The sequence below is a fragment of the Lissotriton helveticus genome, chromosome 3_1 (assembly GCF_964261635.1).
Source record: "Lissotriton helveticus chromosome 3_1, aLisHel1.1, whole genome shotgun sequence".
In the NCBI taxonomy this organism is placed as follows: Eukaryota; Metazoa; Chordata; class Amphibia; order Caudata; family Salamandridae; genus Lissotriton; species Lissotriton helveticus.
In genome coordinates, this window is record NC_136061.1 from 730,906,738 (window position 1) to 730,933,201 (window position 26,464).

General features: G+C 45.0%; 1 protein-coding gene across 14 annotated transcripts in view; it reads left to right on the forward strand.

The window, feature by feature from the left end:
- Positions 1-26,464, forward strand: part of PPFIBP2 (PPFIB scaffold protein 2) — a 1,415,596-nt gene that overhangs the window by 795,450 nt on the left and 593,682 nt on the right. For all 14 annotated transcript variants that reach the window (XM_078680889.1, XM_078680890.1, XM_078680881.1 and 11 more), the window contains one exon: positions 5,679-5,765. In XM_078680889.1, coding sequence (XP_078537015.1) covers positions 5,679-5,765 — 87 coding nt within the window. The remainder of the gene's footprint in view (positions 1-5,678; positions 5,766-26,464) is intronic.

Below are 26,464 nucleotides of genomic sequence, written 5' to 3' on the forward strand. Positions count from 1 at the left end.
GAGACTTCAGAAAGTTCATTTAATCCATTTATGACTGTATTAAATTTTAAGATGAGGATAGCTTCTCGTTGGCAAAGTTTTGTCTCCATATCGCCTCCCCGAATATCCAATTCCAATTTTGACAGTACAGTCCATTTAATATCATGTTCCGTATGTCCTTCTGCAATCCAGTGATTGACAAGCGATGCATTGGCTACAGCTTTTCTGACTCTCGATTTATGTTGGCAAATGCGCTGCCGTATTTCTTGAGATGTTTTGCCAACATACAGTTTTTTGCAGGGGCATAAAATTCCGTATACAACATTTCTAGATTTACAATTGGTAAAAGTCAGGTGTCTCCAGAATATGCCATTGTAGGAGAACACATCTCCCTCAATGGTCTTGTCGCAGCAGACGCAGGTGCCACATTTATGGTGGCCGCGTATGGGCTGCAGGCCAAGTAAATTTCTTAATGTGGGTGGATCCTTTGAAGGAACTGCAGCACGCACTAGAAAGTTTGCGATGCTCTTATCTTTTTTGAACGCAAAAAGAGGAGGTTTGAGCAGGCTGTCTTCAAGATGCCTTACTAGGTGCCAGTTCTGATTGATGGTTTTTTTAAGTTGATTTGCATGTGGGCAGAACGTGGTGACGCAGACTTGAAAAGTAGGTAGGTTAAGACTAGAAGGGATCGGTGTGTTCATTGAGTTGTCCACTAACCTAGAACTGGAAGTGGAAATGACTGGTAATAAATTAGCCAAATCACCCGACCAACATCGCGAGGAGGTGGTAGAGGAGTGTTTACCAGAAATAGTTGTTATATCTTTCTCCACTCTGTCTGGGGTATTACCTGTTTGGGCCCCCCCCCCGTGATCGAGGTGTGCGTAATTGCCCCTTCGGGCTGATCGTGATTATGTCAATCATTAAAGTCCAGACTGGACAGTGCACTAAATCTGTTTTGGGTTGGAATACTATAAGAGTTGCCTGGTGCAGCAGCAACTTGACACCATCGAGCATCCCTATACTCTTTATGTGGCATTGTGGACAAGTAGGGGTGGGTTATGAAGTGTGAGTGAACTTGGGCTTGATGTCGTTGTACAGGACCATTCGGGTAAGTGAATTTGGGATACTGATATAAGAAAGGAGAATTACTTTCAGTTGTCTGGTGTTGATCAAAAAAAGGAGTAATCGGATTGGGTACCATGTAGGGATGGGTAGTAATCAGATGTCTGTAAAAATAGCCCAAGGGGAGAAGGGTGGTGTTAAATTCCCATACGGAGGGGGAGGGGACTCTAGCCAGAGTTTTTTCGGCCCATTGCAGGTTCTTGAAATTGACAGTTATACAGTCCCGCTCGAACTTTTTCTTCAGAGGACCTATCCAACCTACTCTCTGGGTGTGATTAATTTCTCCTGAACATTCCATCGGGAAATTACAAATGGCTATCAACCAATGTAAGGTCTTATTTTTCAGCGAGGAAGAAGTTTCCTCTTGGTCATGCCTAAGTATCGGGACATTAACCAAAACCAGCACATAGGCCCCACACTCAGGTGGCAGATTAATGCGTGGAGGAATCTGCCTTGAGTTATAAGGTGGATCGTATGACGACCGGGGCCTTTGGAAAGTTGGCACTGTGTCGCTGGTATGGTTAGGTGTCTTTCTCACAGTATGGGATGTTGTGTGCGTCTTCCCTACCTGCGTGTTTGTAATCTGAGTTTTCATGTTGGTACTGGGAGTAGAGCTGCTTGCTAAAACAGAGTTATTTGTGCCAATTTCTTTACTTGTAAAAACGACAGGTTTTGATTTTGTCGCAGTGTCTGGAACTGGGATAACTTTTGGTTTGGAGGGTGTGGGTTTACTAATACTTGTCTTTGGACCTGTGTTTGTTATTGGTGTGACACTGGGGGCTTTTTTGTTATAGGCTATAAGTTCTTCTAACTGTTTTTCGATGCGGGCAAGCCTAGATTCGATTGGCGACATAAAGATGCCCAAAAGATCGCCAAGTCTTTCAACTAGTTGATCGTTTACTGTGATAGCATCAGGCTTATCCACATGCAAGTGGGGGTTCCCCTGAGTAGGTTCACTTAGTGTCTCTGTGAATGTGTTTATTCCATTAGCAGTAAGATGTTTGGTTATGCCTTTCCTGTGTTGTCCTTTTTTTACATTACGTTTTCTAGCAGCAGGAGGAATGGATTTAGTCATTTGTTTTGTTTGTTTTTGAATAGTGCCCTCTTGCCTGACTCTTGAATGCAACTCGTTGTTTCCCTCTACTATTTCTGGTGTAAAATCTATACTTAGTTCCGATGTCCTTTCTAGTTCGCTGCTTAAGTCAGTGTCACAGTCAATTAGGGGATCAGTTGCCGATAGATTAATCTCATTAGGTATGGTGTGAAGGTCAGCTCGAATATCACGGGTACAACCTATTTGTCGATTTTTGGGGTTGTCTGGGGTTCTTGCTAATATAATACTCCCAAGAGAAGAACGTTTAGCGTTTATTAAATCCTGCGAGACCCTACGCTTAGCAAGTACTAGGTCTTGCGAGACCCTACGCTCAAGGAGTGAAATGCTGAGGTCAATTGCCTCGTTAGTCCTTGTTATGAAGTTGTCAATAGGCCCAATCACAGATGCCCCTCCCGCGGCAGTCTTGCTTCTACTTCCTCTGGTAGACATGCTGGTATATATGTAAATAACCTAGATGGAGCTAATATTACAAGGAACCAGGAATCGCAGGACAGTGTTCTGCGGGGCTAGTAGCCTTCTGTTATAGTACCCAAAACGACAAAATGATAACCATAAACAAAGTCAAAGATCCTACGTGATGAAGAAATGATGTTGTTAAGGGCGTACGCCCGACCCGACCTCTTCGTCCTCTGAGGGCCTCAGAGGGCCCGCCCTTTGCCCGGGCTTCGCCCGGCGTCCCGCGATGTGGGAATGACGATGGTTTTAAGCGCCTCCTAGCGCGCAATGCTGTACCTGGGTGCCGCTAGGGCTGCTGGGGGATGAAGTCTTTAAGCCTGCCCATGCTCTACTCGGCGGCCCGACTCCACGTTGTTCAAAGGAGCAGGGCGGCGGGAGGCGGACGGGCAAGCAAGTCCAGTTATCCCAGGGCAAAAAACACAAGCAAGTTGGTGTCAGACAGACACAGAACCACCAAACACGGGTCAATTAGGAGTCCAATTCATAAAAAAGGGGAGATGGATGCACCTGGTAACTACCACTTGATAACCCTGCTAGATGTAGGTGCAAAATATAGTCTAAAATCATCCTCATCCCATTAAAGAATTGGATTGAGTGTAATGACATAGTCCCAATAGAACAAGGGGGTTTCAAGTTTGGGCATTCAATGATTGACCTTTGCTTCAGCTTGTGGGCCTTGGGGCAAAACGTGAAGTAAACATCAGGGAGTCTGTTCTGCTGTTTAATTGATTTTAGCTCGGCTTTTGATTTGGTAGATCGCAGTATACTTTGCGCCAGCAGGACATTCCCCCAAGTTTATTGGTAATCTTGAAGGAACTATACTATCAGAATTGGGCCCAAGTGTATCTTGTTGTGGATGGGGGCCTGTCAGAAACAATCCCCTCTGGAGATGGGTTAAGACAGGGCTGCTGCTTGGCCCCTAGGTTGTTCTCCTTGTTTTTCGCAGATCTTCCAAGGGGTGCTGGCGACTACCCACTGGTTTGCACCAAACATAGTGGGCATGCATGTGCCATGCATCATTTATGCAGATTATCTGGCAATTTTAGACTTGACCCAAGTAGGCCTCCGGAGGAAACTGAATAGATTTAATAGTTACTGTGAGATTAACAAACTACTAGTGAATTTGAAAAAAACACAATAATCCCTTTTGGGAAAAACTCAAAACCGTTTAAGTGGTCCTTGGGTAACAGGATGGTAGAGGTGGTATCCTCTTAAAAATATTTTTAGGAATGTTCGCAAAAAAATGTAACTGGGTACTACATAAAGAACTGGTTGTGATGCAGGCAGCAGCAACTATTGAGCAGATTAGTTCCGTTTAGGAATACCTTTGGTCTTTGGTTCATCTTGCTCCCCCTTCTTACAGCCTACAATGCAATGGTCTATACTAGATGTCTCTATGGGGCAGAGTTATTGTCTCTAAGTCTTGAGGGAAGTTGGGAAAGGTGTGAGAATAAGTGTTTAGAATAAACTGGTAGGCCTCCCAAAAAGTGTGATGTGCCCGGCAATAAGACTGGTAGGTGATCTGCAGGCCTGGAATGTTCTTGCCTATAAAGCAATTCTGCGATTTTGGTATAAACTCTGATCCTCTGAGAAAGAATGTATCGGTTCTCTGTGCCTCTGAAATTGGAAGAAGTGAGTTAAAGTAGGAGGTGCAGGTCAGAAAACGATTAGGTAATATCGCTGCAGCCCTAACAATTTCAATATGGCCAGCAGAAGGGAGTCAAAATTGGGTGATATTGAGTATGTATGTAGGGAACAAACCCTCTTCAGAGGGTTTTCCTGTACATCTCAGCTCTCCCAGATGCCCGTAAACACTTATTATTAAAATTGAAGGTAGCTTTAAAAGTCTGGTTTCTAAAGGCTGAGAAATTCCACACACATTTTTGGATGGGGAGAATAATTACACATGTGGATTGAGGTTTAAAAATTCAAATGTTCATCTTTTAATTGACTGTCGTATTTTTTATGGGATTCGTCGCTTGATTCTAAACCCACTGTTTGTAAAATATGATAGAATACATCGCAATAATGCACGGTGATTGGCAAAATAAAGTTCTTTCCCCTCCTCCTGCTCCGTATGCCAGCATCGTTTCAAATGTAACGGAGCCATAAGCAATGGCGGTGCTCCTCCTGACCTGGGCTTGGCCGCAATTAATGAAATGGTGAGCCGCGCACAACATGCCTTTGAGGAAGGGCGCTTGCCCGAAACGCGTCAGGCGACGCGGTGTTTGCAGAGCCTTTCCTGAAGTACATTGCCTCCTGTGGGTGCTTCTCATCTCGAGGGTACCTTTTCTTTCATTAATTGTGGCCAAGCCCAGGTCGGGAGGAGCACCGCCATTGCTTATGGCTCCGTTGCATTTGAAACGATGCTGGCATACGGAGCAGGAGGAGAGGAAAGAACTTTATTTTGCCAATCACCGTGTTTAAAGAACTGTGAAACCGTGCCTCCCGAGCAGCCCACAAGGGTCGAATTGAACTTCAAGTCCCATAATGCCATCGATGAACGCACCTGTGCTGTGCTGTTTCATTGAAATAAAAGAGGGAAAATACCTGAAGTTGTTTGTTTGGTGAGCCACGCACTACACTGCCTCCTGTGGGTGCTTCTCATCTCGAGGGTACCTTTTCTTTCATATATATATATATATCTTGCTTTAGTTTTTGTAACCTAATGTAATGTTTATAATAATTTAAAATCTAAAAATGTTCATATTTCACACTGATACAACGCTAAGTTGCATATTTGGAAAATATGGAAACTATCGCATATAACTTCCAATACTTTTATCTATGTTAAAAAAAAATCAACTTTTTTAGATTGCATTTCCATTTCCCTGTGAGAATTGTACCTTACTAAATGGTAACCCTTAAGCCTTACGGCAATGCCTTCAGTGCAGGTGCAATCCAGATGTACAAAAGTGTTAGCGTTATTTTTATACCCATTTGTTTTTGCTCGAATATGACCTGGTTTTTCTGGCACTTTTTAAAATCGTAATGTTTGTGTTCGTAGGTAAACCAGCCTCCTACAGCTAACAATGAAACCTATCAAGAAAGACTGACTCGACTTGAAGGAGATAAGGAGTCCCTCGTGCTTCAGGTACGAAAAGTATCGATGTTTCTCCTCTGTTGCATCGGAGCCTTGTTTTGCAATATTTGTTAGCGAATATAAAAGGTGTCTATTCTACAATGGACTATAATAAATGCATTAACAAGTTGGATAGCCAGAGAAGTGAAAAAGAATTGCAGTACTGTTAAGACACTGCCTTGCCCCAGGACTGTATTTTTTTGTAATGTTTACTTTAAACGTCCAATAATTTTAAAATCCTGGCAAACTATTTGCCTTTGATTTTTAATGCTTGATAGTTTGGTTTCACCCAAGCTATTCTCTAAAAATAAGTTGTTGCTAGATCTCGTTTTAGCCACTGCCTTTTGATGTGACTAGAATTATGTATGTATTTATGTATGTATATATGTATGTATATATATATATATATATATATATATATATACCATACTTGCTTATAGGGAGTTTCAACCAGGCCTCATCCATTGGTTGTTATATCGTTTCACATTTTAATTCCATCCTCTGCATACAGTGTGGATCCACCCACCGCAGCTATTGGTTATTTTCACTGTGGGTAACTACACTCTGGTCTTTCACACTCACACACAAATGACAAAACAATCATTGACAAAGCCGAAAGCCTAGCAGCCAATGTTTTTTTTTAAATGTCACCAGGCAAAGCTTAGCAATAAAACAGTATAATTTGTGCCTTCCAATCTTCCCAATCTAGAGTGTAAACTAGCATATTAACACTTTTTTAAATGTCCTAACTGTTCACATTTTTTAAGTCTCTGCATGCCACAACTTAATTTGTGGAAAGGAATTGGCTAAAATGCCAGCAACAAGATCTCTCCACTGCATTGAAGAGTTGTCTTAATCTAGATCAGAAATGCTTTTATCCATATTTCTCATGGAATCCGAAACATTGGCTATGATAACGCCATGTGCAAAAGGCACAGAGTCTAACTAGGGTTTACATACATTTCTATTGGTTTCATCGTTGCCTTTTATTTGTCATCAGGAGCATTGGATAACCCAGATGCAGACACAGAGCAATGCAAATATATAAATCCAGCATAACTCATTAGAGAATCATTCCTGAGATGTCTCTCTGATGTTGTTTCTGTCGTAGCACAGGAAGAAGGACAATACTTTCTGCAAACGTTTTGTGAATAAACAACCTTTTAAAACGTTCTCCTTGCTTCCAAAACATTAATATCTACTGTGTTTTGACACTTGGCACCTGATTGTCAACGTCTTTCTCTTGATAAGAACAAAGAGGCTTAGTTGTAGGATTGGTCCTCGCCATCACATCTGAAGGTGCTTGTGGTCAGGTGTTTGTTTCGCCCCAAGCTTTAGTTTGGGTGTACTTACCCAACTATGATGCTCAAAATAGATGGACTGGTGGCTTTTCTTTGCCCTGGGAATTAGCCAGAGTATTCTTTCCTGAACCAATTCATGGCCCACAACATCTCTCATAGCAACTCTTCAATAGCAGAATTCCGGTAAAGTCAAGCCTACTCTCCTGGGACGTATCAAGGCAGTATGTTTTCACGGTTTTCAGGTAACTTTAATAGATTGCTCCGGAGAATTGACCCAGCATCTCCTGTGTATGCCAACTTACAAGTTCCTTCTGGAAAACAATTTTTTATCTTTAGGGTCCTCCAGTCAGTTACTTTTGAGCCCACCTTGTACCTGTTTCCAAGGAGTGCTGCAACGGAGAGAAACCTCTACTTGCCTGCAAAGAATTGATCAAAAAAGCAAGAACCTCTTACTCTCTGTTTCCTCCTTTGGAAGATCCCATCCTCTGGAAAAACCAAGAGACCACATCCATCAGCAATCCCAGCACACTTTGGAGTGTGAAGCTGAAGCTTTATCTTCTCTTCCAAAGATCCTGAAGGATGATGAGTGGGGCACGACATCAACAATTGTTTAAGTTAGCCCACCTCAAACGTGCTCTTATCAATACTGAGAGAGATTGCTTTAGGAGATGACAGAAATACATTTTGTTTGCACACTGCATGTTGGAGCTGTGATTACATCATCATGCAAGTCTACATCTCATAGACAAAATAACAATAATTGACATACAAGAAAAACTGTCAAGATTGGATGGACAGACAAACCCAAAACTGTAATGTTAAAGTACAAACTATATGTTGGTGTTAGACCTGGCACCATTGGCGTGGGTCTCCCTTCCATTTTTGCTGTTGCCTCATGTTTTTGCTGGTATTAGATGCTTTGGGCACTGTGCCACTGCTATTCAGTGCCACAGTGCAAGTGCTTCCTATTGTAAACTGATGCATTAATCAGTGGTTCCATGTTTGGCTATTTGGTTTACTTGTCAGACCCTAGTCTAGTGCACTGAGTGAGCCCAGGGCGTGTAAATCCAAATGCTGCTGGTGGGCCTTCAGCATTGGTTGTGCCACCCACAGGAGCAGCCTTGTAAAAATGTGTCTAAGGTCTGCCAGTGCAGAGCCTGCGTGCAGTCTGGTACTGTCATGCTGACTGGACATGTGCACCCACTTCCCAGTCCCTAAACCTTCCCTTTTATTCATATCAGTCACCCCTAGGGTAGGCCTAAGGGCAGGGTGCATTGTAAGGATAAGGTAGGACAAGCCCCGGTGTGTGTGGCATGTACTAATAGTGAATTACAGCCATTTTCGTTTTTCACTATTGCAAGGCTACCTGTTCTCCATAGGTCAGAATGGGCTGTTCGAGTTATTACATTTTATAATTCTAACTGTCTCAGAAAACATGGTAGAAATTCGAGTTTAGTATGCCTGAACTCAGAATAATAAAATACATCTTTTAGTAAAGTTTATTTTAATATTCTGTGTTTGCAAATACCACTTTTAGAAAGTAGGTATTTGCTTGTCTAACCATTCAAACCTGCCTCTGCTAGGTTGTGTATTCCTATGTTTGGTTTTGTGAGTGACAGGGCTGGGGAATTCCAAGAGACAGGCTGAGTCACCCAGTGGTGAATAGAGAGATCTGCATCTAGATGGGAGGGAGGAGTTGCACCTGAACCTTGAATAGGGCTGTGCCTGCCTTCCACAATGCTGGCTCCAACCCCCGGGGAGCGGGCTCTGCCCTGCACACTGAAAGAAGAGAAGGAGTCCTGTAAACAAAGTGCTCCAGGACTGTACTTGCCTTCTACGATGCTGGCTCCACCTCCTGTGGGGTGTCTGATGTGCCTGCCCCGCACTGTGAAAGGAAAGGAGAAGTCTGGTAAACAGAGTGCTTCAGAACTGATTTGGACTGGGCAAAGGCCCCTCCCTCCACAGAGAACAAAGGATTTCGGGGTATAAATATTAGGACCCTGGTCCCATGAATTTTTTTTTTTGTCCTCATACATGCCATCAATAAAAGAATGCTCTAGTTGGGATATCTCCACTTCCCTCCTACAGGCCATAGTTGGAAGCCACCCTGATGGAAAGCCTGAGGAGGGGATAGAGTCCTCCCAGAGACCCGGCTGTATCCTTGTCCTGCTCCCGTTCGCAACACCCAAAAGTGTTAGATGTTATTAGGGAGGACTGGACCTACAAGCCTCGGCATCATCATTGGACTGATCTTTCTTCACTCTCCAAGTCTCCAAAGCTGACCAAGTTTTAACAAAACTGGAATTATCACAGGCCATGTCTGATTGACTAACCATAACGATGTTTTTTAGGCACACGGCAAATGTAGGTGGTACCTCCAACTTCCAAGATCTGCAAATTTCCCTCCTAGCGATGGTTACTACATATAATACAAACTTTGAAGCTAGATTGTTCAAACCATAGTTTTCCAGGAGACCAAAGAAGATTAACCTAGCACTTACTTCAATCTGCATTCCCAATACTTTTTCAAGGAAACCACATACCTCCATCCAAAAAGGGCTGATCTTCGTGCAGCTCATAAATATGTGCAGGTCATCCGCGGTTGGAAATTTACATCTAGCACAGTGGTATATCGTTGCTGACATCTTGGTCAGTTTACCTGGAGTCCAGTATACCCTATAAGTGGTGTACAGACGATTCCTCCTTAAATTTGCTGGTTTAACCACAGCCTGTAACATAGAAAAAGAGCCACACCAGAGTTTCCGCAGGTCATGTCCATTTTCGGAGAAAACATTACCCAGCGTCTCACAAGCTCTGATTCTATACTGGCCCCTGTTTCTATCAATGCCCCCATACCAAATGCACACCTCACGTTTCCATGATCCTACTCTGGCAATAGCGTCGATAGCTGCACTAGAGTCTTCATTACTCCATGATTGTGATGACCACCACGTGGATAGCTGGTAAAACTTAAATCTTGTCAGAGCATCTCTAGTTACACGGGACATCAAGTCCAAGCCCATGAGATGTGAATCCACCTGGAGGTCTCCCCAAACTCTAATACCAGCAGATCTAAGCAGTTGTGTTAATTGGTCCTGAAGACATTCGGGGGTACCCGGAGAATCCCAGATTGGGGCATGGGGCGCATAGTAGGGTATCCGTAGTAATTTCCTGAAGTATCCCCTATTTCTTAATGCAGCCGACAAGACCTTAAGTCTGACTTTTTTGTAGAACTTTGGATCCCAAACTTGTAGAGAAAGAATTCCTGTCCTTGTGGAGTATCATGCAATAAGGCCCTTTTTCCAAGCTATCCTCTGGGTTTTTGTGGCCCAAATAAATGACCCAATTTTGCCTTGAAGAATGGCAAGATCTCTGGCATTAAAAGAAAGTGGAATTGAATCGAACAAAAAGGTTGCCTTAGGTAAAATTATCATTTTTATAAGGTTCACCCTCCTGTATATGTTTAATGGGAGATTCGCACAGCGCGCTAATAAGGAGCCCACCTCCTTCGAAACCTTATCCCAACTTATCATAGATGTGTTATTCAGCTGCTGTGCTAGAGGGATCCCTAAGTATCTCATCCGACCTTTTGCTCCTGGTATTACATCAGTGCAATTCCAACTCATTATTTCATTTTTTTCTTTATTGATTTCTAGAGGCCAAAATACCTGAAAAAATCTTGAGATCCAAATTAAGTAGTGAGATGGGCCCATAGGCCTCAATTTTTTGGGGGTCCTTATCTGGCTTAAGTATCAATGATACGGTCGCCTCCGACCATGTTGGGGGGATAGGTTCATTATCTAAGAATATTCTATTAAAGAGAGTTTTTAAAACCGGTACAATCCTATCCATTAGACTCAAATAAATCTCTACTGGAAGCCCATCTGAACCTGCAGCTTTACCTTTACACATCTTCTTAAGCTGCTCTCTAATCCCCCCCTCTGTTATACTTGTGGCTAGATATATACTTTCGCCCTCAGACAGATGTGGAAGATCTCTCATAATCAACCAAGTTCTTATAGCTTCAGGGTTATGGTCTATTTCTTCCTTATATAGGTCATACATAAAAGATCTAGCTTCCCCCCTGATTTCATCTTCTTCCTGCAATAGTAAACCTGTCCTTCTTTGGACCAAATTCTTTATATTGTTCCGGATTCGGTCCGCCCTAGATTTCCAAGCAAGGTGGGAGCCACATCGCTGCAGCTTACTGGCATCCCATCTGTCTTTTACGATTTTATCTAATCTAGCTTTGAGACCAGCTTGTAGGGAGGCCAGATCCTTCTTGAGCTGTGGTATAAGGCTTCTAGATGTAAGTGCTGCCTGTTGTAATTCCTTCTCCTTCTCCTTAATTCTTCTTAGGCTATCAGCATCCGCTTCCTTAGTTGATCTGCTTTTAATGATCATCAAGAGCTCAGGAGCCCCTAAACATAGTCCTTGAAGGTCTCCCAGACTATACATTCGCTAGTGGTGGCACTATTAAGTCTGAAAAACTCTTCAATTTTATTATCTAGCTCTATTCTCGCCCTCTCTTCTAATAATAAGGTCCTATCCAGGGTCCATCTCGTTTGACTCCTATCTGTTTTAAGATTAAGTTTCATCTCAACTACAGAATGATCTGATATTGATGCAGGAGTATAAACTATGGACTTAAGGTCTGAAAGTAGGCTCTGATCTATTAAGAAATAATCGATTCTTGAGTATTGCCTGTATTTCTTGCTATAAAACGAATACTACCTAGCTTTCCCTTTGTCCACTCTCCATACATCTAATAACTTAAACTCCTTTACCAAAATGTTAAGTGTAGCGAAGGTTCTAGGTAGAACCTTATATTTTACTTTCGATGTACGGTCAAGGTCTGTGTCAAATACTAAGTTAAAATCACCGCCCACTATCAATGGGCCTGAAGTTTCTAACAAATTGGTCTGGAGCTTTAACAGAGGACCCGGATTGTCCTCGTTGGGCCCATAATATACAGCACAAACTACTGATATTCCATTGATAGAGAGAGTTGCAATTAGCCACCTCCATGACTGATCAGTACTCCATTTCACCACCTTAAACCCTCTATTACGTCTTATAATCATTGCCACCCCTCTTGTACAACCCTTCTGATTTGAGGACATCACCTCTTGTACCCAACTAAACTTATTGAAACCCTGATTGCATTCTTGGGCCTCCAAGTGAGTGTTCTGCAGTATATAAATGTGAGTCTCATTTTCCTTCAAAAACTCACACACCCGGGCTAATTTTCTAGGATTTCTAAGGCCATTAACATTCCAGTAGAGGAACTTAATCTCCTGTTTTCTACTCATATCGGATCTCGAGTTTCAGTAAGAACCCTCCAACTAGAGCCACTAAACATTACCTTTATTAGTATGAGGACAGTTTTCAGATTTTTCTTCCCCTCCCTCCCACTCCCCACCATCCACCCGCCTCCCTCTCCCCCCCCCTTGAGAAACCCACCTTCCATCTTTGGCGCACAAACGCCAGATGGGACCCTCCATGGAGTGAACGGCGTCTCATTGTTCGTTGCTTTATTATATGCTTTCTACAACAAATTTATCTCACCCCCTCCTCGTAACCTTAATTGGCCCCCCGGTGCTGTGAGCATAACGTGGTCATCTAACATAGTCTAACATAGAAGTCTTACAGGATTACGGCATTCCTAGTATACTATACAAGCCTTCTTTTTTTTAATGTATTTATTTATTTTTTATTTATTTATTTTTTGTCCCCTTCCCTTCTTTTTTTTGTTTTTTTGTGACCTTTATCCCCTAATCTGAAGCAGTAGAGCATCCACATCTTCTGGGGCACTTAAGTTATGCATCTTATTGTTCCACATAACTTTTAATAGTGCAGGAAATTTCATTTGTACCTGTGCGCCCAGACTCCTAAGTTCTGGCATTCTTGAGCCCTACTCCCACTGTTGCTGCGCTGTTCTACTGCCTATATCTGAGCGGATCTTGTATGTCCCCATTTTATGGTGTGATGTTACCCCCTTCAGAGATCTCCCCAGAATCAGCTCTTTTACTGCATAGGTCTGGAAGTTAACCAGGATTCTCCTAGGGGCTTTTCTGTCTGGATGAGGTTTAAAGGGGTCCCTGTGGACTCTCTGGATCTCAGCTTCCAGATCAATATCTTCTCGATCTTTCATAATGCCCTCTCTTAGCAACTTACACACAAAGGCCTTGATATCCCCCTTCTCCACCCCCTCCGTAATTTTTAGAATCCTTAAGTTATTCTTACGTGCTTGCATCTCTAACCGTTCCATATCCAGTTGTAAAACTTCGTTCTGAGATTTCAAAGCCTCTATGTCCTTCGTATTCTCCTGAACTGAGACTGAGAGTGTCTTAAACTCAAGTTCCAGTGAACCTGTGCGAGTACTAATATCATCAAGCTTGGACTCTAGTGCCTCAGATTTATCTTGTATCCCCTTCTGGTTTGCTTAGGAGATTGCAAATTTAGAGAGCAGATCGTCCCTTAGGGCCTAAAGAAAAGGTCCCAGTTGGACCTTACCACTCATTCCCCACTTTCCGTCTCCATCTCCGACTCCATCAGGGGACATTACTTGAGGAGCCAGCTTATCTGGGGGACTAACAGAATGAAGTAGTGCGGTTGTTTGCGCTGTTTGACTGGAAAGATGAGTTAAAACAGAGGGGATAGTGGTAGTGTTAGTAATAGTAGTAGCGGTGATGGTAACATCTGTATTCCCTGATGTCAACTCCTCTTGCCGGCACGATGGACTTATAAGGCTGATAGAGCTAATAGGATTGGCAGAATCAATACGATTCTGCAAGTCTATGTTAGTTGCCACTTCCTGCACCTCCTGCAACTTAGCCAGAGGAGAAAAACGGTTCTTGAGAGGAATTTGAGGAAATTGAAAGGGGCTACTCTGTGGAGCTAACTCTGTGCCTGCAACGGCTTCTAAGTTTGAGTCTTGTAGCCTCACAGCCTGCTCCATAATTTTAAAGTATGATTTAAGGGAAGGGGTAGACTTTACAGATATGCCGCCCGGAACCTTGGTTTTCACAATACACCCAGGCTTAGTATTTTTCTTTTTTGCGGGGGGTCGTAGGCACGACTTTTTTCAGGCTGTCCAGGGGATCCAGGGTGTCAAATTGTCTCATTTTAAACACCCCATGAGTCTGAGATCGAAGTTGATATCTTTTCCTTCCTGTAACACCCCCAGAAACTACAGACTCCTCTTTTCTTCTCTCCTTCCCTTTCCTCCATGTAATAGAAGGAGTCCCGGGTAGAGTCACCGGCACAGACACAAGTGCAGCTGCTTCCCCCACCTCACTCCGGCTCGGGTCTGTGCTGTCTGCTTTATTAGCTTTATCAGTTTCGATAATTAATTTAGCAAATAATACAGGAGTAGGTGCGGGATATAGAGAGTCCTGAGCCATACACCCCCTTTGGTCCCGTTCCAATGTCCTGTCTACCTCGAGATTATTTAATGGGCGTTGTATTTTGAGGATACACAATGGAACATGCGATGTACTCACTCTGCCAAAACCATTAATATTAAGCCCAAAACGAAACCGCCAAACTTCTGCCCGAACCCCTATCCACAGCCTCGCACGGCTCTCCCAGAGACTCGCTCGGCCTCCGCCGATTCCCCCGCAGGACTCCTTAGCCTCTGACTCTGCCTCTGCTTCTCGAGTCATCCGCACCTCCCAGCCCTAGTGCCCACCTCCAGCTCCCCGGGGTCGCTCCACTCGCCGAAAAAAGGGAAAAAACACAAAAAAGAAGAAAACAGGGGCCACATCAGATCCGGAATCCTTCCTCACGAACAAATTACCACATCCTTACCGGGTGAGTTGGCCGCATTCAGCTGCATTGTGTACCGTCTTCATGTTGAGACGACGCGCTGTTCCTGGAGCTCCCGCGACCGGCGTCAGCCAGCCGCCATGTTCCTCCTCAGCAGTCGGGCGGGACTTCTGATCCCATGAAATTAGATCTCTTTGGACTACAAGAAGAAACCTTTACTGAGGAGAGGAACCTGAAGAAACTGATAAGACTATTCCCAAGCTAAAGTGCTGCTTGGGGATAGGCCTGCAGATGTTGCCTTACTTCCAAAGGAAGGAGAAAGGAATTTTGTGTACTTTGCTTTCAACTTGTGAAGGATCTCCAATGGCTTGGAAAAGAGCTTGCCTCCTGCTGAAGTCTCAGGGACAACAGACTTCACCCCCAGCGCCCCAGAATTCTTTGGAAGTGCCTGCTGCTGTTTTGGGCCTTCTGAGGGACTGCGTGTCGCAAGGTGCTGGAAGCACGACTCAACGAGAAGAAGCGTGTCGCCGTCGCTGTGCCTGTCGTCACAACTCTGAAGGATGGTGTCACCGCTGGAACTGTCGCACTGCACCGCATCGGGGAGAAGCGTGCCGCAACGAAGAGGAAGCGTGTCGCCGACGCTGCTGCTGCCTTCCCAACTCCATAGGAGGGTGTCACCGCTGTAGTTGTTGCACTGCACCGCATCAGGAGAAGAATCTGGCAATGAGGCCGGAGTGTGTCGCCGTCGCTGTGCCTGCCGTTGCAACTCCGAAGGAGAGTGTCGCCGCTGGAACTGTCGCATTGCACCGCATTGACCAAGAGCACCTCGCATACCCGGGAAGCGCTCCGCCGTCAGAGCTGCTGCCGTCGCATCTTGGATGTCGCCGCTGTAGTTGTTGCATCGAGCAGAAACTTCACGCATCGTGGGAGAAGAGCGTTGCCGCTGGAGCTGTTGCCGTCGCATTGTAAGGGTGTCGCCGCTGCAGTCCACACATCGAACTGAGAGCTTCTCGCATCCCCGAGAAGCGTGCCGCATCTGGAAGATCTTCACGTCTTTATTTTTTTGTATCTGAACTTTGCCGCATTTCCCATCGCTGCGACATTGCTTGTCGTGGAAGCGCAACCCAACCTAAGGTACATTGGCGCAGAGTGTCGCATCTAAGAACTTAACTGACTAAGCTTAAATCTACCATCCTAAAGTAATCGTATTGTGTATTTTTGTCTTTTATGGTCTTGTGGTAACTCTATATAAAGTCTAATTCTTTTTTTATATAAAACCTGTGTTGTGTCCATTTGTAGTGTTGTCACTGGGTTACTGTATGTGGTCACAACTGCTTAACTTACAACACCTCTGAAGTAAAGCCCTTCTGCTCGTGCCAAGCTACCAAGGGGGTGAGCAGGGGTTATTTTAGGAATGTAATTCCCTTATCCTGACTAGAGGAGAGGGTCCTTATTTGTCACAAGTACCTACCTGTGCCAACTAGAGACCCCCAAATGTAACAGTTGGTATTAGAAATGGAAAGCACATTATTAATTGGGGTAGATGGTAGTCAACCAGAAGTAATACTATCTCTATCCTGTTAGGTCCAGTTAAATGTTTCAGTAATTTAAATCTGAGTTCAACCTCTGGTAGCTACTGTACAGAGCAGATAAACTTGACTGATAAAACATGTAAAGGATTTAGAAGTATCAAAAAGGTTAAAAAGTCACAAACCCAATAAAATTCTCCTCAAATTCATAAATACAGGAAATTAAATGAGCATATTGACATCAAAACAACAAAATTCCAACCTGTAAATATTAATTTTTACCATTTTAAATAAAAATAGCCTAAAAAAAGAGAAAAGAACCAATATTAGTCAATGATCGCAGTAGTTTGTGGCCCAGGCATGATTTCAGGCCGACTGCGATAGTGCACGGGTTGAATACACAAATTAGGTTGATCCGGTTGGAAATATTGCCTTTTTTCTTAAAGTCAAAATCTTTCAACGGGGGCAAGGGAACAGTTGTATGATGTCAGATGGGTGTTGGACGAGATCCATTCGAAGCTACTGATTTTTTACAGGAAAATATCTGTATAGGAGAAATTCTAATTTGCACCCAGGGAATTCCTCTTGCCGGTCGGATACTTTTAGCTCCACTTCCAGTCAAGATTTTTAGCTTCAGGCCTAGGGCTGATTACAACTTTGGCGGTCATGGTATAGCCATCGAAATAGCATTGGAATCACCGCCACACTGTTGACGGTCCAACTGCCCTATTACGATCCATGCAGTTTTATAGACGAAAAACTGCTGCGGTCCTGCTGCTGCCACCAGGAAAACCTGACTTCAGTGCAGTGCTAATGCGTCTGTTGCAGGGCTGATAGACAGCGTTACCACCCGCCCAATTACGATGTGCCTTCCTGCCAGCGTGACTATGGCGGTCCAACCACCACATCTGAGCTGGCGGAACGGGAGGTACATAAGGCTGAAACTCACCTTTACTCCGCTTAACACGTCCTATTTCACCATGGAGCCAATCCTACATGTCCTGCAGCTGCTGTTCCTGCTTGATCATGTCCAAAACCAACACCTTTGTGGACACATCTGATGGTAAGTCACACTCTTACCTGTTTCCATCAACTCCTCAGCAAATAGATGCCCCACCATGGACTTGACAAGAAGTTTGTGGTCCCTGGGCCAAACAAATTTTGTGGCCCCCTGTTCCCAATGTATGATCCAATTACAGCTCTATGATGCTCAATTTGGCCAGGTCACTGACACTGCACAGGCACACTCTAATAAAGTTGACATGTGTTCTTATCTCAAATTCAGGGATAGTGAAATGTGCTTTAAATTGTGTCACACGACAGCACCTCATCAATATCACACCTTTTAACCTCTGTGACACCCTCACATTGCTCATATGCTCGGTCCTGTTGTGATATCAAACATACATCTATATGGATGTGTCATAAAACTGAAACACACCTTTTACCCTAAATCTCTGTAATGGACTCACACATCACCCACATTAAAAAGGTAATGTCAGGTAAATGCGATTCCAAATAATCAGTGTGAGAAGTATTCAAAGAGCACAATGTAAAGAGACTCTGCAGAATATGTATGCATCTACCAGGGGAACCACATAAAGGCTGGGGCCCTGGTCCACTGTCCACTTTGTATATGCCTTAAAACCTCTGTGCAGAGGACCTGTGTATTGAAGTATATCAGCAACAACCAATAGCATAACCAAGTGCCATGCACATGTGGGAAATGTGTAAGTGCAAGTCATACAAGCAAACACAGAAATAACCACATTTGACACACATTTAGATAAAGTAGATGTAAGGTACATGCACAATAATGGACACGCCCATAAAAATGTTTACAAAGGTATGACAGTTTAACATCCTCTATGTGTGGATAAACAAATATCTAACTTGCACACACCAAACACATATCCAGGCTACATCATAGGTAGAAGTATAAGCTAAGTTATGTTGACATTGGCCAAGCCAAGCTGAAATACTTACTGTATGTAATACCACCCAATGCAATGTCAGACCCAATTGGAATTCATCCCACATAACTATCTATTAAACATTTCCCCGTGCCCTGTGTGACTCCAGCACTGGTTCCAAGGTCAGATCATACTAACCACTTCACATGGATCAGCAATCCGGGTGAAACAAACACAACTGGAGTCACGCATCACAATGTATCCAATAACATCAAATAGAAAAGTAAAGGCAGGACTGATGTGTTATAAACCAACCATATAGTTTTTATTTCTCAAAAATTCCTAGATAGAGTAATCCAAAGGCCAATGGCCAGTCCTTGTACACAATGCGTTCTCCAGCACACTGTTGTGCTCCTAAACTTGCCCTTCATGATACTGCTAGGGAACCTCCTCACCAAGTGGCATCTATTGGCAGGCACTCGAAGATGTTAGTTGGTAGAGGTAGGGTTGGTATTGGGAGGGGCGGGTTTGGTTTTGGGAGGGGTTTTGATTTTCTTAGGGGTGTGCCTAGGTTTAGTGGCAGGGGATAAGGTTTCACAGGGCTAGATTGGAATGTGGAAGGGATGGGTTGGGGTGTGGAAGAGGTTCTTTAGCTTTGGGGGGGGGTTGGGTTTGACAGGAGTAAGGGCAAATAACACACTTTCACTGGGAAATGGGCAGGATGTTCAGGAGGGAGTAGGGATTGGGAGGTAGAGGAGGTGGAAGTGTCAGGTCTGGGTGGGTGTGCTGGTGGTCAGGTGTCTGTGTATCTGATGTATCATGTTTGTGTTTAGTAGGTTTCTGTTGTGTTGGTGTTTGTGTTCTTTGGTGGTGTGTGATGTGGACATGCTGGGCGTTTGTGATAGGGATGCGGGTGTGGCGTCTGGTGGAATGCTGTGTGTTGGGGATGTGTCTGTGGGTGCGGGTGTGGTGTCGGGGAATGCTGGGTGTTGGGGATGGGTCTGTGGGTGTTGTGTCTGGGGTGTGGTGTCGGGAAAGACTGGGGTGGTCAGGGAGTGAGAAGGTCATGTGAGTGATGGCTGCTTGTGTGTGTGTGGGTATGTGCGAGTGTGCTTGGGACAGGTATGGGAATAGGGAATTTGGATGGGGAAGAGTGAGAAGGTTGGATGGAACTTTGGAATGGGTGGAAGGCTCCCATGAGGGAGGCGGCCAGACCCTGAAAAGATCTCTGTAGGACAGACATAGCACTGTGGATGCCTTCCAGGTAAGCCACTATCTGTTGCAGATGGCTGCTTTGCCCCTGGATGATATGCAGTAGTGCCATCTGACCCACATAGATGTTTCTCAGGTGTTCAATAGCCTCTTCCCTCATGGCAGTGGGGTAACAGCGGCAGGGCCGAGGGTGCCTGGAGCAAAGGAGACGACTACCCTCTTAAGGGAGCGAGCCGGCCAACAGGTTGGGGAGCAACAGAGAGGGGGAGATGGAACTGGGGGTGGCGGACAAAAATGAAGGTGGAACAAATCCTGTGGGGGTCCACCACCACTCAGAAGTGCCCACTAGAGGATGACTCTGATGACAAAGTTAAGCATCTATTCTCTGTTGCACTCCCCACGCCATCTCAGTCACTGGATCCCTCTGTGTCTGTACTCTCACGACTGGAACCATTCTGTTGCCACACATGACCATCCTATATCACCAAAAAAGATTTCTAAAGTGCACAGATCACACCAGCTGCATGGTACACTACATAGGCTTTATTCAGCATTAGCATGAGCACATGCATGCATGCTACATGACCTGTAAACAATTGATCGCAGTGAAGTCATAACCACCGACTGCTCCAATTACATGAGTGAAGTTGTCTGATCTCCATCCTCATGTATCTAGTAGGCTACTTCTTCATCTTTTATAGGTTGGCCCTTGTAGTATACCTTAGTAAACCGATGTCATCAAATAGGATGGTAATGACGAATTCATTCCTACGGATTCCACACAAGGCCCTGCAATCAGCAAGAGGTCATATACCTAATACCACATCAGGGTGAAATGATGGTGAACAAATACAGCTATGTTGCACCAATGTGTACAGTAGCAGAAAGAAGGTGACATGGAAATGCTCATTTCACACTGTTGACACTTCCTAATAGAAACGTACTCATGTCCAATGTCAGAATAGTCTCATGAAAGCTGTACTTAAGTAGCTTCACAATATATCACATGTAGCACAGAAGAGTAGACTTGAGACAATCTTGCCCAAATATCTGGAACATTTGTCTACAAATATCCATAGCATAATGAATTAGTGAGGCCTAGGGACATCCCTACTCCATATTGGTACTGGTGAGGACACCATTCTTACATTGCCTAGCTAAAAGCAAATAGACCATTGGAGGTTGTTGAGTTTTTTGGGTAGGGTAGACTCAAATCCTAATGATTGAAAATAACTACACGTGAGGGTAGGGAATCAGGAAAAACGTGAACTCACACTCGCATTCAACCCCCCCTTTAATCGCCCACCTCCCTCCTCCCCTGTCCCTCTTTCCCCTGTTCACAGTCACTCACCGGCTCTGCCGCAACTCTCCTGAGCTGCAACCGCACTCCAGGTTCCTCCTGTGGGAACCACCAGTCTTCGCACCACCTCTCATCTTCTTCTCCGATTCCTTCTTCGTCCTTTCTCGATTCCACATCCTTCTCCCTCTCTTCTCCTCTGCTTGGCAACTTCCTCCTTTCTCTGGCACCTTTGTGCTCTCTGTGGGTTGAGTCGATCCTTTTCTCTTCCACTAACCACTTCCGGGGTTAGTCCCTCCTCCTTCCTTTGCGGCGTTCCGAGTGTCTCGTTCCTGTATGGGTAGAATATGGGGGTGTGGTTATCCTCACAGAGGGCCTCGTGAATGAAATTGGATTCACCACAGGTAATCTGGCTCCGCTATTATTGCTCGGCCAGAGGCGTAACCCGACCAGCACCCTCTCACAGAATGATTGTCACAGACTTTGGGTTTACAAAGCCTGTACCAAGACAGCTTGCAACTTGCACAGTGATAGGATGGAAGTTAAGAGGAATCCATTGAACTTGTTACTTGTCATGTGATGCTCCTAATGCATATGTGTGTAATGAAGTGCTCCAACAGAATGTTGTTGTGGGCCCAAATCATGCTAGTCTCCCTTCACATTGGCTAAATCCTCATTGTGTATGTAGCTGTTGTGTCTCCTCATTGTAGGGCAAAATGTGTGTGACACATCCTTGACATTTGTTTGTGACATTCCACCAGATGCAGCAAAATTGGATTGGAATGACCCTGTGATCAGAAACTGTTATACTGTCATGTGTCTATCTATTGGTTTAAATGATGTGGGATTCCTTTTGGGAGGAAGGCGATATGGCTACAGCTGATGACCTAGACCAATTTTATTTGTTCTATGTTACAGGAAGTTGTCTGATTTATCCCCTCCTATAATGTTGTTATGGTCTGCACCTGAAAATATGATCACTGACACAGAATATTTGAGCCATGTTTAATGTGCTATGTTTCTGACATCATGCCCAGCCTATGATTGGAACAATGGAATAAAGAGACACAACACTTGTGTTGAACTTGGCCCTTTTTGCAGGGTCATCCCTGAACTTTTTGCCTTCCAGTTTTTTTTCTGACCTGTTGGCTGTTTTATGACTCTGGGCACTTTACCACTGCTGATCAGTGCTAAAGTGCATATGCTCTCTATTGTAAATTGATGTATGGATTAATGACTCCATGATTGGTTTATTTAATCTACTTGTCAGACCCTAGTACAGTGTACCATGTGTGCCCAGGACCTGTAAATCAAATGTTGCTGGTGGGCTTGCAGCACTGGTTGTGCCACCCACAGAAGCAGCTTGTAAAATGTAACTCAGGCCTGCCATTGCAGAGCCTGTGTGCAGCCTAGGGGTGCCATGTCAACTTGGCATGTGCACCCACTTACCAGTCCCTAAACCTTCCCTTTTCTACATTTTAGTCACCCCTAAAGTAGGCCCATGTGCAGGGTGCATTGTATATAAAAGGTAGGACATGCTCTGATGTGTGTGGCATGTCCTGATTTATTTATTTTTAAAGTTTTATATAGCGCATACAAGATCCCGAAGGATATCAGAGCGCTTTACAATAGGTTGCAAGACAGGACAAAAATGAAATGTACACAGCAATTGTGAAAATACAATAAACAGTAAACCGTGGTACACGTATAGAGTATAGTATTATGCAGAAGGGACAATCCGTGACTGTTCGGTGTACCATGGAGATAGAAACCAATAACAACCGCATTATAAGTTCCTCCACCCCTTATGGAAAGAATTTGCTCATTAGGAATCTTTTAGCTTCCAGTTTGAAAGCCGTCATTGAGGAGAGTTTGCGTACATCCGGAGGAAGAGAGTTCCATATTTTTGGGGCAGCACCAGAGAAGGCTCAGTGACAAGTTCTTTTTTTGATAAGGCTGATCGGTTTCAGAAGGAGAGTAGAGGCGCTTTTTGATGCCCTCGCCCCACAAGATAGTTCAAGTTTTTGCGCCAGATACGTGGGAGTATTGTAGTGAAGGGCTTCGTGCGTCCAGCAATCTTTAGCTGGATTCGCGCTTCAAAGGGTAGCCAGTTAAGAGATTTAAGGACTAGGGATATGTGCTCATTTCCTTTGGAGCCTTTTGTCAGTCTTACTGCGGAGTTCAAAGAGGCCCTACGTGAGGCCAAGGCATATTTGGGCAGGCCACAGAGAGTTGCACTGCCATAGTCAAACCTTGGTAAGACAAGCTGATAGTGAATCACAGCCATTTACGTTTTTCCCTATTGCAAGGCTACCTGTCCCCATAGGCCAGAATGGGCAGTTTGATTATAACATCTTATAATCCTAACTGACCAATTTAGTATGCCTGAACTCAGAATGATAAAGTGGGTTTTAACATTCGGTGTTTGAAAATACCAGTTTTAGAAAGTGGGAATTTTCTTTCCTAACCATCCAGCCTGCCTCTGCTAGCTAGTATATTGCATGTCTGGTTTGTGAGTGACAGGGGCTGGGGTGGCTCCAGGAGACAGGTCTTTTCAGCCAGGTGCTGACTCACCCTATCTGGGCCTGAATCGGACTGTGCCTGCCTTCCACAATGCTGTCTCCACCTCCTGTTGTGTGTCTGATGATCCTGGCCCACCTGTGCCAAAGGAAAGGAGGAGTCATGTAAACAAAGTGCTCCAGGACTGCACAGAACTGGTTTGGACTAGGTACACGACCCTCTGTCTTCAGAGGACAAGGGATTTTACAGTATAACTATTGGGGCCCAGACCCCAGGACTTTAGGGCACTTCTGGGAAGACAAAACAAGCCTTTGCCAAGGTGAAGAACCAAGGAAGCTGTAGGAGTTTGAACTGCCCCTCTGCCAGTGGGCTGTTTGCTGGGTTGGCCTGCAGTGGTCTCTTCATTACCAAGGAAAGGAGAAGGAACTTTTTAAGAACTTTCATCATCTTGCACAATATTTCTCCAAGGGCTTGATTTGAGCTTGCCTCCTGACCGAAGTCTCAGGGAAACCAGACTTCACCCCTTCTGTTTGCCTGCATCTGGAACTTGCTGTTCTAGCTGCTACAGAAGGAATTCTGCTACACCAATGCCGGCGAGCGACGCCGTCATCTGCATTAAAGCCGTGAGCGCTGCTCCGACTTGCAATGTAGACCCGACGCCAGCTGCAGTGCCACATAAACGCCAGCGAACGACATCCTAAGCCTGCCGTAGCTGTGAGTGCTGCTCCGACTTGCGACGTAGGCCCGACGCCTGCTACTGTGCCGCATCGACTCTGAATCCAACATCATCGTGGAGCAGATCGTCAACGTGTGTGGTCAAGAATCCATCAACATCGTGACATCGTACGGAACCATGGTTTCAGCGCCATCGTGATGTCATCTCCTCTTCAGTCAGGACCCAACGCCTCCCCTGCCTGCGCAAGCATCCAGGACACCAATGCATCATCTCCCCCGAAGCAAGGACCCGACGCCGTAACGTGCCAACGACGCCGCACTTCCCCGACGTCATGAGCTGTCTTTGCTTTCGCTTTTCCAAAGTACTGTTCTCTGTGGGTCTGTTTGGACTCCGGGCCCGACGACGCGCATCTGGCGGTCGGCTCCGTACTTTGGGATTTCTTTCACCTTGACGTCGTGATAACTCCTGTTGGGTTATCTGTTGCTAAAGACTGCTTTTAAGTGAATACCTATTTTTTAACCATTTCTACCATCTTGAAGGATAATTATTGATTACACTATTGTGGAGTTTTTTCATTTGGACTTCTGATAAGACTATATAAAGAATACTTTTTTTTATAAAACCTGCGTGGTGTCCATCTGTAGTGCTTTCACTGTATTACTGTATGTGTTCACAAATGCTTAACACACGGCCTCTGAGATAAGCCTGTCTGCTCGTGCCAAGCTACCAAGGGGGTGAGCTGGGGTTCTCCAGGAGTGTAATCCCCTTTCCCTGTCTAGAAGCAAGGGTCCCTATTTGGTCAATGGTGCAAACCATTGCCAACTTGAGACCCCCGTTCTAACAACTTGTATGTATGTGTTGGTGTGCCATGGTTGTGATACTGAGCTAAACATTGTATACATGCAACATATCCATGCTTACAGAAGTAGCTTGTTTTTGTAAAGTTCACATGGGAGTACAAATATACATTGCATGATGTGAGATTTACTACAGCAGACAATGAGTTTGTGACTTGTGTATTTATTAAAGTGGTAAAGATGAAGAGATACATTGTGCAAAAACAAATGTAACAAAAAAATTGAAGAAATCAGTCATGGTGAATGATATGTTATGTTATGTTATGTTATGTTATGTTTCTTTTGTATAGCGCGCGGCGACTCAAAAAGAGTATCCCGGCGCTTTCACAGCGAGACCTACGGGAGAATAACACAACACAACGATAAAAACAGAGAGGAGATAAAATAAAAAGAGAAAAGAAAGGCCTATAAGGTAAACAACCAAGTCTTAAGACCTTTTCTAAAAGCCAACAGGCTTGAAGCGCCCCGAAGTGTCAGCGGCAAGGCGTTCCACAGCTGGGGGGCACGCAACCCAAAGGAGCGACCCCCGATGCGGGCTCTTTGAACGCGCGGCACCACAGCCAAAAACTGTGACTCCGATCTGAGTGACCGGGCCGGATGGTAAAAGGACAGTCTCCTCTGGAGGTACTTTGCGCCTCCAGAGTGCAGGGCCTTATAGGCCAAAGTCAGGGTCTTAAAAATAATACGCTTGCGGATAGGCAGCCAGTGTAGGGCCTTCAAGAGGCCCGCCACCCTTGCTCGCCTATTTAAGCCATAAATGGCTCTTGCCGCAGCGTTCTGCGTCACCTGGAGGCGCTGTAGCAGATACTCCGGCAGGCCCAGGTAGAGGACGTTGGCGTAGTCCAACCTGGACCCGATCAGAGCCTGCACAGTCAGTTTCCGGTGTTCTTCCGACAACAGGGGTAGAAACTTTCTTAGTACCTTCAGGAGACCGAAACAGGTGCCCGTCACTCCCAGAATCTGGGCTCTCATCGACAAGCCCTTGTCCATCCTCACCCCCAGATTCTTAGCAACTAGAGATGAGGAGGAAGGTGGAAACATGTCGGTCGGCCACCAGTCGTGCCAGTCAGGATCCGACGCACACCCAAAGAAGAGCACCTCGGACTTCTCGGGATTGCACTTGAGGCCCCTCAAATGAAACCATCTGAAGACAGCCCCAAGGCAATCCCGGATGCTCTCCCCATTAAAATCTCCTCCCCTCTCACAGGAGAAGAGGAGCTGAGTGTCGTCTGCATAGGACACGATCCGGGCTCCGAAAGACTCCGCCAGTGCCGCCAAAGGGGTCATGAAGATGTTAAAGAGGGTCGGGCTCAAAATAGAGCCCTGAGGGACCCCAACACCCAGTGGCGGCATCACAGCAGAGTCCGGCGGGGTCCAGACCGTTTGTCGGCGGTCGGCTAGAAATGATGAGAACCAGCTGAGCACCGTCCCCCTGAGACCTATCTCGGAGAGTCTCGAGAGAAGGCCATCATGGGGGACGGTGTCAAACGCCGCCGACAGGTCCAACATGACCAGCATGGCCCTGCCTCCGGAGTCCAGAACTCCTTTGATGTTTTCCGACACCTCCAGGAGTGCTGTCTCAGTACTGAGATTGGGGCAAAAGCCTGATTGGGAGGCATGCAAAAGCTCATGCACT